Source organism: Hyperolius riggenbachi, chromosome 8 (assembly GCF_040937935.1).
Source record: "Hyperolius riggenbachi isolate aHypRig1 chromosome 8, aHypRig1.pri, whole genome shotgun sequence".
NCBI classification, from domain to species: domain Eukaryota; kingdom Metazoa; phylum Chordata; class Amphibia; order Anura; family Hyperoliidae; genus Hyperolius; species Hyperolius riggenbachi.
This window is the reverse complement of record NC_090653.1, coordinates 40,445,161-40,463,231: the sequence shown is the minus strand read 5'-3', so window position 1 is coordinate 40,463,231 and position 18,071 is coordinate 40,445,161. Positions and strand designations below refer to the sequence as shown.

The following is an 18,071-nucleotide window of genomic DNA, read 5'->3' as shown; positions in this document are numbered from 1 at the left end:
TATAATCAAATCTATAAACACATCTATAAATGCCCCCCCCCCCCCCAACCACCACAAAGAATTAGGCTCAATCAAGCAATCCCCCCATCTTCATCAAATCTGAAATTCCATTTGCCCACCTTGCAAAGCAGTCTCTTTAGCCCCCTTTCTGTGCGCAGGAAATCCTCCATTCAGTTGTCTCTGCTCCTCTCACAAGAGCGGGGATGACTGTTACTTACTGAAGACCCGCGGGACTTGGGGAGGCGTGGCCACATGGCTTGCATCACAGAGCCTAAAGGGGAAGGAGAGGCTTCCCATTTGCTCCTCTCCCCTTCAGCCACGCCTCTCCCCATGAGCCGCGCCTCTCCCCTTCAGCTGCCGATCCTAGTAGGAGAAAATGACAGCCGCAGCTACATAGTTTCAGAGCCGCAACAACAATTTGACAGGACGCGGCCGGACGGCCGCGATCTACTCAGAGGGCGGTCGCGATCTACCGGTAGATCGCGATCGACGTATTCGGCACCCCGGCTCTAAACAGTCAATTCTCCACACACTCATCCACAATTCCCCTCCTTCTCTTAAACAAATAAACATCACCAGGGTGAAGGGGTGTTCACCTCAGTAACAAATGAGGGTGGGTAGATGGCAGTAAATTAAAAAGGAAGCTATGATGTGTCAGCATAAACCTGCTCTGCGGGGTTAAGAAGTGATATTAGATACTTCTTATTCAGGGACAGTTCTGCACTGTCCTTAATCTAAGGAAAACTCTCAGAACTGCCGCTATCTCCCTTCACTTAAGAAAGCATTGGGGAGCTTCTTACAAACGTGCAGAACACTTTACCCTGCTGGTAAGGACAGTTTAAGAAGAAAAAACTGTCGGTAATGCATTGATAAATCTCCCCCGCAGTCTCTATACAGAGAAGACAAAAGCTTGATGCACACCAATGATTACTTGCTATATCATAACATGGTTAAAACATCAGATGGTGCAACTTCCAGATGAAAGAATAGACTTAACGTATTGCATGGAGAATAGAAAAAATCCAGGAGCACTCGTCATAAAATTCCAACACTCTTTAATGAATCTTCATATAAAATGCCTGTAGCAATCAAGCTGTGATAAAAATATGAAATACTTATCGGACACAGGCAGCAGAATGGAGGTGCGGAGTATGGTCTGCAATCATTTCACCCAGTTGGCTTTCTCAAGACTGTGCATCTACCCCGGCTACCTGTCCACCTTTTATACCTGACTGTGGATACTGCGGCCTCTTAAAAGATATTTTTTTCTGGCATGTATACATGCCTAATTTTTCCGGCCTATGGTGCTGAACTGTGGCCACAACAACAACAAAAAAGGCATGTACATGATGTCAATTCCCCTTTGTGATCGTTACCTTGTCGTGGTGAGGGGGCTTGCGTATCACAATGAAGCAATGACCTATATGAGTGTGTTGTAAACTGGCAAAACCTTTGGTCACCTCAGGTGATCGTTCATTAAAGCCTACTAGGCCAACACTGGGCCCACACTGCAGAACCACTGTTTTCTGGGTCACTTTACTGTCATTGTGCTGTCCATGGGGGCTGGGAAAACGCCATGGCATGCACTCTCACCAATGCACGACCACTACACAAAGATTGCGGCCGAGAGGACTAACGTTTAAGTCCTGAGAGTCTCAACTATTAACAACTCTCTGTGGTGCATTAAACACCGAGTTTGGTCTGTGTGAAGCGTGTGAAGCGGGCATAAGCCTTACATTACCACTCTGGACATTTTAAAACAGCCCCTTTCCTCAAATGTAGGAATGTACTGTGATTTCTGCCCTTTAGGGATTAAAACCTGACTCTGCGTCAACTCCATAATTTTTGGTGAGACTTTTGGCATTGATCCCCCTCTGGCATGCCCATGTCCAGATGTTAGACCCTTTGAAACAAGTTTTCGATCACTTTTGTGGCCAGAAAGAGTCCCTGTATGTTTCTAAATTTGTCTACCCATTGAAGTCTATGGAGGTTCGCCTGTTTTGTGCGAATCCAAACTTTTTCCGGAAGTTTGGATTCAACGTTCGCAAACGGAAATTTAGTACTGAGAGAGCAGTAAAAGGGTGAAATATTCATCTCTACAGGATCCAGCAGACACATCTCGACCCATCTTCCTTCTCTCCTCCTGGGGGCTCCATCTTTATGGTGCAAGTGCCGTCTGTAACATGATGAGAGACGGCACTTGCACAATAGATATGGAGCACCTAGGAGGAGAGGAGGATGGCGGGTTGCATGTGTCTTCTGGATCCTGGAGAGGGGAGTTGTATCTATATAGCACTGAAATATTCCACAACACTTTACAAAGTTCATAGTCCTGTCACTGACTGTCCTCAGGGGAGCTCACAATCTAATCTCCACCACTGTCTGATCTTTCTACAGCATCTTCAGGCTCTCCAGCCAGTCAACCAGACCACCACGGGCATTCTACCGAGCCAACCAGAGAACCCCAGGCTGCCCAGCTAGCAAGAAATGATCAACTGCCACTTGGTGAGTCAGTGAGACTTCCCTTTAGAGGTGCTCACAGTCCAATCTCTTGACATATTTTGTATTTACATAGCACTGACTGACATCTTCTTTAGCACTGTAGAAAGTCATGTCTCCAACTGTCCTTAGAGAAGCTTTCAATCTAACCCCCTCCATATCATACGGCACATATGCCCCTGGTTTACATTTTTCTAGTAGGCTTCCAGTGTCGCAGTCTGACCCTGGCTGTATTTGTAAAAGAAGGGAAAGGTTACAGGGGCCTGAATTTCATGAACTTGAAGTACAGAATTGTTGGGCTAGTAATGGATTTCTCTATGTCATGGAGATCTCTGTAGTATTTATTAAATGCATTAGCTATATTGTATGTATTATAGGCAAAAATACAATCTTTTTTTTTAAAAAAAAACATTGTAATAAATCTGTCTGCTTTTTCTTTTTAGAGTTGGTCGGCTTGAAATCTCCCAGATCTATTCATACGAGTTGATAAGAAGCTTTGCACATGCAAGCTTTTTATCACCTGAAAAACAAACAAAAAAAAAACCTCCTTATTTGGACCTGTTGTGGAATTGTGAACACATTATGTGCACATGCCTGTGTGCATATATTTGTACACATACTTGCTTTTAGAGCATTTATACATGTTTTTTATATTTTGTATTTTTTATAATTTGTATTTTTGTATATGTGTATCGATAGACCCCCCTTTTTTTATATATATGTTTGTAATGAACGCCTGTATGTGGAATAACATGCATTTTAGGCTAAATTCTAAGTTTTATTCTGTAGTAATGCAAATGGTATGTCCTGTATGGTTTAATGGGCGCATTCTTTATATAGATCCTCTACCCGCAACAGCTTGGCGTACAAGCCTACCTGTTGCGGTGTTTGCCTCCGTACCCCCGCTTAGCAGTGAGCCATTAGTTTTTCTGAGCCCATTGCACGCTATGCATTTGACACGTTTGGCCCATCCCGGCCACCGCCAATAAGCTTGGCCGGTTGTTAGGGCAACAACTCCTCCCCTCATGCCATGTAATGCATCCAATAGTTTTTGTTCCGCACGCGTCATTTGTCACGCGTCCGGCTGGTTGCCACATTTAGCTCCGCGCATTTAGCTCCCGTCCCTGCGCCGTTACGCCATCTGACGAAGGCGTGGAATGCCAAAACGCGTCATGATGTATTAAGGCGCAGAGTAGCTGCAAGCTTGCTTCCGTGTTCCGGGTCCCCGCTGGCGCTATCGGATCCCCGAGTCCCGCTACTACTGGCCATAGAGCGGAGGCGACTGAGCAGGCGTTTTCCATCCCCTGGGGCACGGTGATATACACTTTGAGTGTGATAAGTTTTACTGTTTCTTATACTTTGTGAGTTTTATTTTTTACCTTGCGAATGAAGCAATATTAAAAAAGGTTAATACACCAGAGAGCGCTCCTCCTCTCTTTTTGTGTTTCTGTATTTCTACCAGTGTCCATACTTTGGTCCCAGAGTATTTTGGAGCAGCACCTGGTGGAGAACTTGTGTGTTACTGTGGACATTTCATTTGGCAGAGCGCAGTGGAACTGTGTGTGTGGTTTTTTTTTATCACCTGACATTGCTTAGTATTTACCTGAATATTCAATTGCTGGCTTCACCTATGCAATGTCAGTGTGTAAAGAGCATAATGAATATTAGCTATAACTTATTCAAGCTATTCTATCTGAGCAATGAGCCTGTGTGCCAGGTGATGAGTAGAGATGGCTCGAACCTACGATTTTCGGCTCGCGAACCTCGAGCGCGAACCTCCGCAAAAAGTTTGGTTCTCGCGAACTTTTGTGAACCGCATAGACTTCAATGGGGAGGTGAACTTTGAAAACTAGAAACATTTATGCTGGCCACAAAAGTGATGGAAAAGATGTTTGAAGGGGTCTAACATCTGTGTTTTTGCATGGAGGAGTGGGATACATGCCAAAAGTCCCTGGGAAAAATCTGGATTTGACGCACAGCAGCGTTTTTAAGGGCAGAAATCACATTGCATGCTAATTTGGAGGCCTAAAGTGCTTAAAACATCTTGCATGTGTATACATCAATCAGGGAGTGTAATTAGTGTACTGCTTCACACTGACACACCAAACTCACTGTGTAACGCACCGCAAACAGCTGTTTGTGTAGTGACGGCCGTGCTGGACTACTGCGCACCATGACGAGAGTGCTCTTCCTCACTCAGTGATGTCACCTAATGTCTGACTGCCTTATCAACTTTTGATGGTTCTTTCTCTACCATTGTTAAAGCTTACATCTATTTTTTTAAATACTTGTTCTGCTTGCTGTTCAGTACCTTTAACGAGAATCTGTTATGGAGGGCAAGTTTGCCATTCATTCAACTGTGTGACTGATAAACAAGTTTCCATATTACTTTCTCAGTACCATGGTGACCACGGGTAATGGCCGGGGAATCAGGGTTCAATTCCAGTCCGGAGTGGGATCCTGAGAAACGGCTACACACATCCAAGGAAGGCAGCAGGCAAGCTGTGGGCAAAGGAGCAGGAACGGCTACCACCACACATCCAAGGAAGGCAGCAGGAAGCAGGCATGGCATGCAAGTCCTGACGCAGGGAGGTATTGATGAAAAATAACAATACAGGAGGACTTTCGAGGCCCTGCTGTATATGAGACGAATCAACTTTAAATCCTTTAACGAGAATCTGTTATGGAGGGCAAGTCTGCCATCCATTCAAGTGAAAGGTATGCACTGACTGCCAGGTATAATACAATGTGCAGTCGCAGATGCAGTGAAAGGTATGCAGTGACTGCAAACAGCTGTTTGTGTAGTGATGTCCATGCTGGACTGGTGCGCACCATGACGAGAGTGCAGGTGATGGCGGCTTTCCCATATGGTCGCTGGGCTAAGGTAGCTCAATGGCAGAACAGTGACTGTCCAGCTGATCGAATTTGGTCTGTCCACATTGAAGCAACGACCTTATTATCTTGGGTGTGCCCCCCCCCCCCCGAGACACTCATATAGGCAGCAGTAATTGCTTAATTGTGATATGCAAGCCCCTTCACCACAGCAAGGTATCGATCACGAAGGGGAATTGTAATGAATAGCGGTGATGCCGCCACGTGGGCAACCAGCAGGGCGGCCATCTCCGTGTTCCAGCCGGCGGCTTCTGCCGCGCAGCAACATGCTGCTGGTTCGCCTGGTCCTTCTAGTGCACACAGATTGAGAGCTACGCGCCGCGCGCCAGGCGACAGGACCTTTATGCTAGCAGAAGGGGAGTCAGCTGATCATGCCGATCAGCTGATCCCAGCTATGCTCCGGATTGGCTGAGTGACTGGGGCGGCGCTGTGGAGCGCTCTGGGTATATATAGGACTTGCCTGGCAGTTGCAAGTTGTCTGCTGTTGCGAAAGCTTACGTGTGAGCACTCAGACCCCAGTCAGATCTTACAGTGTGTTAGAACCAGCCGGAGCTGGGAATTCACACTTAGTCAGATTCCGGTGATAGCCGTTAAGGTGCTACTGTTATCCATTAGACTAGTTCCCAGGTGTTGAGACTAAGGACCTCACACCTAAGACTAGGAGATTGCTACATTGCTACTGTTATCTATTAGACTAGTTCCCAGGTGTTGAGACCAAGGATCTCACACCTAAGACTAGGATTGACATATATACTGTTACCTGTTATGACCTCTGGCTTTCCTGACCACTCTCCTGCTTGCTGATTCGGTACCTCCGCCTATCTGATTACCTGTTGCCGACATTGCCTGTACCCGGATACCGAATCAGTCTTCCGTCTCTGTACTTTATCTGTCCGTGTGTTGCCGACTTTGCTTGTCTGACCTTTCTGACTGTCACCCAACCCTTGGGTGATCAGTCTTACTGTACTATCTGTGACACTTGCTCCTCAGGTGTTCATCAGCTGCAACCACATGCTTATGGTTAATTGCTCCTCAGAGGGCCATCCTGCAGCTCGGTCAGTGGTCTCTATCCCTTAGGAGTCCACTGGCTGCAGTACAGTCTGATTCCCTGCCCTCAGGGAATCACTGGTTGCAGTACAGTCTGATTCCCTGCTCCTCAGGGAGTCCCTGGCTGCAGTCCAATCATATCTCTCATTACACCAGTTATCACTCTTGCAGTCCAGTCAGTGGTCCCTGCCCCTCAGGTGTCCACTGGCTGCAGTACCATCCGATTCCCTGCTCCTCAGGGAATCCTCGGCTGCAGTAGTGTCTGTATTACCTTTATCTCAGGAGATCATCTCGCAGCACAGTCAGTGGAAACCTGCCCCTCAGGGGTCCACTGGCTGCAGTGCAGTCTGATTCCCTGCTCCTCAGGGAATCCTTGACTGCAGTAGTGTCTGTATCTCCCGCCTCTCGGGAGATAACTTCTCCGTTTACTGTTGCACCAAACACAATATCACATTGGGTGTCCTGTGTCTAGCTATACTAGTATTATTGGTGATTCTGCAGATCACCACATAATCAGGTATAGCATCTGTATTATTGGTGATACTGCAGATCACCAATAATCAGAAAATATCTGTGTTGCTTTTGTTTTGTTGTTGCAGCTGCAGTGCAGCCAGAAAAATTAGGCAGGCATGTACACGCACCAGAAAAATTATTATAGCGGCCACTGCTAGCAGCGGCCTTAAAAATTCAGGAATTCGCCCGTAGTCCTTGACCCTGTTGGTGGTGATGAGAATGCAGTCAAGCGGCCTGCAGGCAGAGATGATGTGTGGGGAACGACTTAGTCTTGGGGCAGGCAGTCACACGGCGTGCAGGCAGAGATGCTGTGTGTGAGGACTGACTTAGTCTTCGGGCAGGCCTGACCGTGCTTTGCAAACTACGTGGTCAGATGGACCCTTGACCCAACGCTGTGTGTCAGAGATGACACCACTTGCCTTTCAACATCACGGTACAGTTTGGGTATTACCTTTTTTGAGAAATAATTGTGGCCTGGTATCTGCGGTGTGTGGCTTTGCTTTTGTGTGCTGCTTTTCCTCAGGTGGTCATCCCATTGCAGTTTGTGCTTTGTCATCATGTGCCTTCGTAAGGAAGTTGTCCCTACGCGGGTCTTGGTCTTTCCACGGCTCAATTTTTGGTGGCAGAGAGTACAGATGGCATTGCTCTCAAATGAGGCAGACACACAAACAAATTTCCACACCGCTGAGCACTGAGGTGATGGCCCTTTGGTGGTGGCGGCCGACTGAGTGTTAAGTGGGGTGCCAGAATCACAGCAAGAGGAGGAAGATATGTCACGGTTCTGTGCGGAAGCTGAGGAAGATGAGGTGTTCTGTGTTAAATAGTCAACTACGTCCTGACAATCTTGGAGGTTGATGGCACGCGCCTTCTGAACACTGTACTTTGGTCCAGGGCCACACGTAATCACGACAGCATGACCTGGAACAGACCTGCCAGGTGGCCTGCCTTTGCCTGTTTTGCCCATATTTGGGGGGATGAAGTGAAAGGTATGCACTGACTTAACTAATACAATGTGCAATCACACAGGTGCAGTGAACAGCTATGCAGTGACTGGTATCAATACAATGTGCAGCTGTCACGAACACAGGTACCGTGAACAGGTTCAGCGACTGACTTGTATATAGCACTGCGTGCACTCACTTAGGTAGGTAGGTGCACAGAACAGGTGGGTATGCAGTGATTGGTATTACAAATGTGCAGCTGTCACACACACAGGTAGTCACTGAATGTGCTGGGCCTGGCAGTGGCACAGTAGGAATTACCAAGGGGCCAAGGTCCAGCAGCTGCGACTGACTGACAGGGCTGTATATGCAACACAAGTGTCGGTGGGACACACACAAAAAAAAAAAAAATAGATCACAAGAACTTCATTAGCTCTCAAAAGAGCTGTTGAGGATGAGGAGTGCTTTTTAGCAATAAGTATCAGCAAGAAGAAGCAACCTAACAAGCCTAACATAAGAGCCTAACTAAGCTTTCCCTATGTCAGCAGCCAGGTTCTCTCCCTTCTCTAATTACTGCAGCCGCACGAGTGAGTGAAATGGCTGACGCTGCGAAACCGCTGTCTCTACACATAGTACAGTGCTGCGATTAGCAAAAGCGCTGTACTGGGGACAGCCGTGTGACACGGCTGTCCCCCTGGGGCAAAAGAGAGCGATCGGCTCTCATAGGCAGAAGCCTATGACAGCCGATCGCCAGGAGTGTCTGGCTGGGGGTGGGAGGGGATTTAAAAAAAAACAAAAAAAAAAAAAAAGAAATAGTACAAAATATTCAAAAAATAATATACATCAATATTTATTCAAAAAAAATAAACACAAGATCTCTGTTGGTGGAGAGAAAAGGAGGGGGGGATTCACTAGTGTGCTTGTTGTGCGGACCTGCAGCTTGGCCTTAAAGCTGCAGTGGCCAATTATGAAAGAAATAGCCTGGTTTTTAGGGGGGTTTACCACTGTGGTCCTCAAGTGGTTAATTAAAAAAAATTGATGTATTTTACTATTTGGCCACAATATGTCCTCGCACATAACTTCCCTATGCATAGTATTACTAGACAATTGGGATGGTTGGAAATGACAATTTCCGATTCCGCGGTAATTCCGCATTCCGCCATTGCTAAATACCGATTCCGCTTTCCGCTACCAATTTCCGCATTCCAATGTGGAATTTCCGCCGGAAATCGCGGAAATTCCACCCGAATTTAACATCGATTTTCTCAAAAACTATAAGGTCTTTTTGAAAACTTTTTTTTGCATCTTGTTTAGAAGATTCTGTTTAATAAACCCTGGGAATGGTGTTTCTAGGACGTACGGGGGCTTTGCTATTAACCGTTAAATTCGGCAGATTTTTCCTGTAATGTAAATGCAGAAAATAGGCAGAAGCAGATTTTCTGCATTTTACATTACAGTAAAAATCCGCCAACTTTAGCGGTTAATAGCAAAGCCCCCGTAAGTCCTAGAAACACCAAATTTTCAGGGTTTATTAAACTGAATCTTGTGAACAAGATGCAAAAAAAGTTTTCAAAAAGACCTTATAGTTTTTGAGAAAATCAATGTTAAAGTCGGGTGGAATTTCCGTGATTTCCGGCGGAATCTTCCGCGATTTCCGGCGGAAATCCGCCTAACGCACTTGCATTACCGATTTCCGCATTCCGATGCGGAAATGAAATTTCCGATCGGACTTTTGGAAATTGCATTTCCGTGGAATCCGAATGAGCATCCCTAGTAGACAAACAGGACGTTATGCGTGGATGTGTAAGTATCGGCTTTTGTGAATAACGGTGCTGTCTCATGAATGGCTGCAGTCATTCACACGGGGATTTAGATCAATAAATGGGAACCGAGTTCCCATTTTTTGATTTCTTGGCTAACAATTGGCAGTGGTAAGCGGGGGGAGCGGGAGTGCGCGGTGGTGAGGGACGTAGTAGCTACATCCCTGCAAGGAGATATGGGTTTTTGCAGGGATGTAGTTACTCGGCACGGGGAAGGGAAAACGGTTAAGGGTTAGGAGTCAAGGGTTGGGTAGGGGGGAGGTTAAGGGTTAAAGATTAAGGGGGAGGTTAATAATTGGAACAATCGGAATAATATCTAGAACATTTGTATAGCGCTTTTTTCCTGTCGGACTCAAAGCCTCAAGAGCTGCAACCACTGGGACGTGCTCAAAAGGCAACCCTGCAGTGTTAGGGGTTTTTGCCTTGGACTCTTTACTGAGTAGGTACTTCCAGTACACTATCCAGCCACAACAGTACATTGGTTAGGCGTTAAGGGTTGGCGGGTAGAGATGGCCAGAATGCTTCGCCCGCAAGCAGCTTGGAGCAAAGACCAGCTATGGTTTATTTGGAGAGAGTGCAGACTCTCCGTCTCCAATGCAAAGGGGTGAGCGTTTGCATTCCCTCTGAAGTCTATGTATGATGACATGTAAATATCACACCGAGCCAGCAGCTGACATTCAGTAGCACACTTGAATGAGGAACCTCACCTGTAGGCTTTGTTAAAGAGAACCCGAGGTGGGGCTCTAAGAATGATATCCGCATACAGAGGCTGGGTCTGCCTATATTGCCCAGCCTCTGTTGCTATCTCAATCCCCCCTAAGTTCCCCCTGCGCTCTGCTGTCCCCCATAAATCACAGCCTCGCTGTCGACACGCAGCGGGCTGTGTTTACCTATGTAGTGTCACTCTCACCGCTCCCCCCGCCTCCTGCATAGCTCCGGTCCCCGCCCGTGTCCCTTCCCTCCAATCAGCGGGGAGGGAAGGGACGCGGGTGGGGACCGGAGCTATGCAGGAGGCGGGGGAGTGGCGAGACTGGTATTACAGAGGTAAACACAGCCCACCGCGACACGCTGCGTGTCGACAGCGCAGGTAGCATGGAATAGTTGTCCCCAGTATAGGTAGCATGGAATAGTTGTCCCCAGTATAGGTAGCATGGAATAGTTGTCCCCAGTATAGGTAGCATGGAATAGTTGTCCCCAGTATAGGTAGCATGGAATAGTTGTCCCCAGTATAGGTAGCATGGAATAGTTGTCCCCAGTATAGGTAGTATGGAATAGTTGTCCCCAGTATAGGTAGCATGGAATAGTTGTCCCCAGTATAGGTAGTATGGAATAGTTGTCCCCAGTATAGGTAGCATGGAATAGTTGTCCACAGTATAGGTAGCATGGAATAGTTGTCCCAGTATAGGTAGCATGGAATAGTTGTCCCCAGTATAGGTAGCATGGAATAGTTGTCCACAGTATAGGTAGCATGGAATAGTTGTCCCCAGTATAAGTAGCCATGCATGCAGAAAATGTGCAGCTGGAAGATGTGCTTTTATCTTATACCTGCTTTGCAGCACAGTCCACTGATATCTGACTTCCTGTCACTACTCAGCTCTTGCCTACTCCCTGACACCACTTCCTGCATCACATGATTACACGCATACAGGAAGCAATGCCAGCACTAGGGGCAGAGCATAGCAGTGACAGGAAGTCTGAAATCGCTGGACTACCGTGAGCAGATGAGATAGCGGCAAGGGGGTAGCGTGGAGGTGCACAGCGGTGGCCGGCCGGGACACTGAGGCTGGAGGGGGGCCGGTTGTCACCCACCCCTGCACACTGAGACCCGGGGTGGGCTGCTCCCTGCACTACTCCCTTAGAAAGCCACTGCTCAGAAGTATCAACAACCGGCAGGGTGTTTGGTTGGAAACTATGCTTCTGTGCAGAGACCATCAGTAAAGCTCTCTTCTTTGTAGCCTGCACACTTACATTGCATGTGCAATGCCATGATGTGTTGCTGTTCTGTGGTGGCGGTGCATGTATATCAAAGATAATTAAGAGCTGTACTGTGGCATAGTGGTTAGCACTCCCACCTTGCAGCACTGGCTCCCTGGTTTGAATCCCAGCCAGGGCACTATCTGCATGCAGTTTGTATGCTCTCCCTGTGTCTGTGTGGGTTTCCTCTGGGCACTCTGGTTTCTTCCCACATCACAAAAAATTACAGACAAGTTAATTGGTGCCCCCTAAAAAATTGGCCCTAGACTATGATGAACATTTTACTATGATAGGAATTGGATTGGGAGCCGCTCTGAGAGACAGTTAAGTGATAAGACTATTTATACGCTCTACAGGGCTGTGAAAAATGTTGGTGCTATAAAAATACTAATAATAATGTATAAAAACACAAATAAAGGACTTGCATCTGTTCAAACTTTTTATTTCTTCTAGAAGTTAGATTTTTGTCTGTTCCTCATTCACTACTTATTTTTTTCTTTCCTTAGGAAAGCACTATTTGATCCATACAATTTTAAAGTCTGACAGAGACCTCAAACAAACAGAATTTAACTGTGATGTCCAGATCGACGATAAAACATATTCATGCAATTCAAATTGTAATCACAGTCTGCAAAGATTGTGTAATCTCCCTAGAGTGTGCCAGGGGTGGGAGAATTTCCTGAAAGCGAACATCCTTAATCCTAATACTTCATTGAACCATTCCTTAGGTAAGTGCCTGTTAACATTTGTTCTTCAGGATCATACATAAGATCAGGATCCTTGATTCTGGAGAGAAGTATACTCGGCACTGCAATGTCATAACAAATAACTTTATTGGGAAAATAGTTCCACATCTAACGGTGGCAATGTAAACATGCACAAACCCTTACGATGTAGCTGTAGGACGGTGGCAACAACAACTCCTGTGTTGAAACACAACAACACAGGATGACCTGAAGTTAAAAGGACAGTGCATACAGAAAACAATGTTAAAAATATATATGTATATATATATATATATATATATAGGAAAGAGAGATAAATTAGCAGCAAAGACAAATAGGCCTAAACGTAAGGTACTATAACATTTCTTTTACCCTATTACATCCCACACAGCCCCACAGCTACATCGTAAGGGTAGGATTTGTGCATTTTTACATTACCACCACTGAATATGGAACTATTATTTGTTATATGACATAGCAGTGCCAGGTATACTTCTCTCCAGAATCAAGTATCCCAATTGTTTGTTTCATGTACCCTGAGCAGAGCAGTCATTCTGAAAGGATGTCCTACCCTTTTCATACTACTGCTCTATATATCCATTACTGAAAATAACAGAAGACACAGTGCCTGCTGCTTTCTTTTTTTCGTTGTACCAAAGATCAGGATCATGTTTTTCATGTAATATGTTGCAATCAAGCAGCCTGCTTAGGGTACATTTAAAAGGTGTGCCTGTTAATATGAGCACAACATGTTTCCAATAGTGGAATATTAGTATTGTTACCAATATTCTGCTATCGCCTTCTTCCTACTTACCTATGCCTAACACTAACTCCACCCTAACTACGCCTAATACTAACTCCACCCTATCTACACCTAATACTAACCCCCCACCTATGCCTAACACTAACCTAATACTAACCTCCCCATACTTACGCCTAACACTAACCCCAACTACCCACACCTAACATTTACCCCCAACCTACGCCTAACACTAACTTCCTCCTTGCCAGCGTACTTATGTCTAACACGAACCCACTCTCTAACTATGCCCAACAACCTCTTTCAGAGGGACAGTCCCTCTTTGGAACCAAAGCCCTCTGTCCCTCTTTCTTCCTCATTTGTCCCGCTTTCAGGACAGATGTAAAGATCTATGTGAATATTTGTATTTTCCTACTTAAGAAACCTCTCCACCAGGCTCCAGCGTAGAAGCTTCCTCTTCCCCTCCAGACACTGTGCGTATCTTCCTCTCCCCCTCATCATCTTGTGATGTGTTGGCTGTAGTGTTGGGCGAACAGTGTTCGCCACTGTTCGGGTTCTGCAGAACATCACCCTGTTCGGGTGATGTTCGAGTTCGGCCGAACACCTGATGGTGTTCGGCCAAACCGTTCGGCCATATGGTCGAACTAAGAGCGCATGGCCGAACGTTCCCTGAACATTCGGCTAGCGCTGTGATTGGCCGAACGGGTCACGTGGTTCGGACCCGAACGCGCTCTGATTGGCCGAACGGGTCACGTGGTTCGGGTAAATAAATACCCGATCCACGTCATTTCTCCGCCATTTGTCTGTGGGTTTAGCTTTGGGTAGGCAGGCAGGGTAGTTCTCTCTCCAGCCAGGCTAGCCAGGGTCCCCCCCCGTCATTGTGTCGCTGCTGGGAACATTAGTACACCGCTCACCCACACTATATAGCATTGTGTTTACTGCCACTCTGTGTCTCTGCTGGGAACAGTAGTACACCGCTCAACCACCACTGTATAGCATTGTGCTCTGTGTCTCTGCTGGGAACAGTAGTACACCGCTCACCAACCACTGTATAGCATTGTGCTCTGTGTCGCTGCTGGGAACAGTAGTACACCGCTCAACCACCACTGTATAGCATTGTGCTCTGTGTCTCTGCTGGGAACAGTAGTACACCGCTCAACCACCACTGTATAGCATTGTGCTCTGTGTCGCTGCTGGGAACAGTAGTACACCGCTCACCAACCACTGTATAGCATTGTGCTCTGTGTCGCTGCTGGGAACAGTAGTACACCGCGCACCCACCACTGTATAGAATTGTGCTCTGTGTCGCTGCTGGGAACAGTAGTACACCGCTCACCCACCACTGTATAGAATTGTGCTCTGTGTCGCTGCTGGGAACAGTAGTACACCGCTCACCCACCACTGTATAGTATTGTGCTCTGTGTCGCTGCTGGGAACAGTAGTACACCGCTCACCCACCACTGTATAGCATTGTGCTCTGTGTCGCTGCTGGCAACAGTAGTACACCGCTCACCCACCACTGTATAGCATTTCTGTACTGCCACTGTACTGCTGCCAGTCAGCGTGTACTTTAAGGATAAGTGAAATGAAGAAGAAATCCTGTGAAAGAGGGAGGGGCAAGGGAAGAGGTGTTTCCCCTGACTGTTCACGTACAGGCCACAGTGGAGCACTGAAGAAAACCCACTCAATACCGCCCATGTTGTCCAGGAAATCAACCCTCACAAATCCAAAAGAACAGGACCAGATAATTAATTGGATGAGCTCTCAAGCATCCAGCAGTGGGTTAAGTGGGTGTCTCAAAGCGTGGCCTTCTCCTCCTGCGCCTCCTCCTGTTCCATCACATGTGCTGCTGCTGGGTTAGCGTTACCGGTCCCTTTTTCGTGGAACCTCTTATCTGTATTACATTTATGACTGCATGGCGGCAAAATGCATGCTTTCCGCACGCTTCTTGTCCTCATGCAAGGCCTGGGTTGTTGTGTCTCAAAGCGTGGCCTTCTCCTCCTGCGCCTCCTCCTGTTCCATCACGTGTGCTGCTGCTGGGTTAGCGTTACCGGTCCCTTTTCCTGGAACCTCTTATCTGTATTACATTTATGACTGCATGGCGGCAAAATGCATGCTATCCGCACGCTTCTTGTCCTCATGCAAGGCCTGGGTTGTTGTGTCTCAAAGCGTGGCCTTCTCCTCCTATGCCGCCCTCCTCCTGTTCCATCACGTGTGCTGCTGCTGGGTTAGCATTACCGGTCCCTTTTTCTGGAACCTCTTATCTGTATTACATTTATGACTGCATGGCGGCAAAATGCATGCTATCCGCACGCTTCTTGTCCTCATGCAAGGCCTGGGTTGTTGTGTCTCAAAGCGTGGCCTTCTCCTCCTGCGCCGCCCTCCTCCTGTTCCATCACGTGTGCTGCTGCTGGGTTAGCGTTACCGGTCCCTTTTCCTGGAACCTCTTATCTGTATTACATTTATGACTGCATGCCAACAAAAAGCATGTTACCTGTGCAAAGAAAACAGACATTTCCCGCATTTAAAAGACAGTTTTCCCTTTGAAACTTTAAAATAGATTTTCTCAAAAACTATAAGCTCTTTTTGCTAAAAAAATTTTCCTCTTGTACCCACTCTCAAGGTGCACATACCCTGTAAATTTGGGGTATGTAGCATGTAAGGAGGCTTTACAAAGCACGAAAGTTCGGGTCCCCATTGACTTCCATTATGTTCAGAGTTCGGCGCGAACACCCGAACATTGCGGCCATGTTCGGCCTGTTCGGCCCGAACCCGAACATCTAGATGTTCGCCCAACACTAGTTGGCTGATGGTGGCTGGGGAGTGAGAGACATCCAGTTGACGAAGCTTCAGTGCGGGAGCCCAGCAGAGATGTGAGTGACAGGCTGCTGCTTGGCTCTGCTCCCACTCTACAATGCAGGCACCAAGTCCGTAGTGGTCTGTGATGTTCACAGATAACAGGGTGGCTGTGGGCTGGCCGGGTGAGTGTGCTGGCGGCTTGCATTTTAACTGCTTGAGTGCTGTCCACCCCTTCTCTTTATGGCACCCTAGGCACCATCTTATTTGGCCTTGCCACAAATCCGGGCCTGTCTTTATGGTCTGTCCTTGCATACGTTATTTTGAAATAACCACTAAAGGTGCCCATACGCTGTTAAATCTGCCACCAGATCGAGCATCAGGTAGATCCCTACCTGATCCAATCCGATCAGAGACGGATCTATTGCCTGCTCATCATATATCGCAGACAAATCTCCAATAGATTTCAGCATGAAATCTATTGGAAACTGTCCTAGCGCTGCAGGCTGCCGAGCTGTGTTTGTGTTCTAACAGGAAAAAGGGTCGGAGTACCATAAGGCAGTGTAGGCATGTGTCTACAGGCCCCTGCTGGTGGAAAGATGGATCACTCCTCTCCCCAAGTGCCTCCCTCCCCTCTTGTCTATGCAGAGTCTGGAGCAGAGTGTGAATGAGAGGTTACACGCCCAGGTCTCAGCATTCCACTGCCCAGATCTCCTTTCAGTCAGGGGCACCACTAGCTACTTAATACTGAGGATAGCTCTGGCTAGCTAATGCTAAGGGACATCTGTAGCTACCTATGACAGGCAAGGGAAGTAAGGGAGAAGTCACAGCTGGGAAAGCCAGCACACTTGCTGTGCAGTTTAGTGGGGTTTCTAGGTTCATGGAGGGCGAAGTCTAGGGTGCCAGGACACATGTGCCTATAGGCTCCTGTGATGTATATCCTGGCCTGATTGGAGTGGGTGGGGTTGATTAGGGTTTGGCATTGGTAGAGGGAGGATTCTGTGTGAGAATAGGGTTAAGTTTAGCTGTAGTAAAATACTGGTATCATTTAACAATATTTTACTATTAAAAGTAGCCCAGCAAAAGAACAGAATATCAGTAAATTTACTGATATTCTACTAACGGCCATCTCTCAACGGGTACGGAAGATCCGTATGTCGGTCGCTCTCTGAAAAGAGGGCTCAGGGGATTCACCCCTCACGGAGGGGGATATCAGGAACACACGGTTGAGAGTCGCCCAAGAGAATACAACAATTAAAAACTAAAATTGAGGTGGCTTACCTTATAGACGAAGTCTTGTCCTCTATGAGGTAAGACACATCAATTTAAATTTTTTAATTGTTTTATTCTCTTCCACTGAGTGTACCACAGGTATGGAGGTGGCAGATAGTGTGGGGCAGTAGTGGAGGATAGTAGGATAGGACAGAAATTGGGAGGGAAAAGTGGAATACAGCATCTGTTTCAACTTGTTATGGAACTATTGCAATTTGACTACCGTCTGTAATGGTGGTAGCATATCCTCCATTTTATATTTATACTTAGGATCTAACCAAGTTCCCACCCAGTGCAGCTCAGTGTTTGTGAGTGTGAGTGTGAGTGTGAGTGTGAGTGTGAGTGTGAGTGTGAGTGTGAGTGTGAGTGTGAGTGTGAGTGTGTGAGTGTGAGTGTGTGAGTGTGAGTGTGAGTGTGTGAGTGTGAGTGTGAGTGTGTGAGTGTGAGTGTGTGTGTGTGTGTGTGTGTGTATGTGTGTACACCTCTCCGCCCCGTGCGGAGTATTAACACAGCAAAGCACTCTCACTCTCACACTCACCTCTCTAGCTGGCATACTCCTTCCTCTGTGCTGCCATCATCTCTTTGTACCTGTAGCGATCTAGCAGCATGTACGCACTCACATATACCGCCAGGCCACAGGATCACTACAGGAAGTGGGAGATGATAGAAACACAGAGAAGGAAGTATGCAGGCTAGAAGTGAGTGTGAGAGTACTTTGCTGTGCTAATACTTTGTATGGGGCCCCAGAGAGCAGCATACATACACAGATACTGCTCCCCATTCCCCAGCCCCAATCGTCCACTAAGGAAACTGTCCCATCTGATAGGTAATG

At 47.0% G+C, this 18,071-nt stretch overlaps 1 protein-coding gene across 2 annotated transcripts in view; it reads left to right on the top strand.

Moving 5' to 3' along the window:
* LOC137528097 (uncharacterized) overlaps positions 1-18,071 on the top strand; it is a 172,699-nt gene that overhangs the window by 116,328 nt on the left and 38,300 nt on the right. For both annotated transcript variants that reach the window (XM_068249373.1, XM_068249372.1), the window contains exons 11-12: positions 2,398-2,505; positions 12,193-12,414. In XM_068249373.1, the coding sequence (XP_068105474.1) occupies positions 2,398-2,505; positions 12,193-12,414 (330 nt within the window). The remainder of the gene's footprint in view (positions 1-2,397; positions 2,506-12,192; positions 12,415-18,071) is intronic.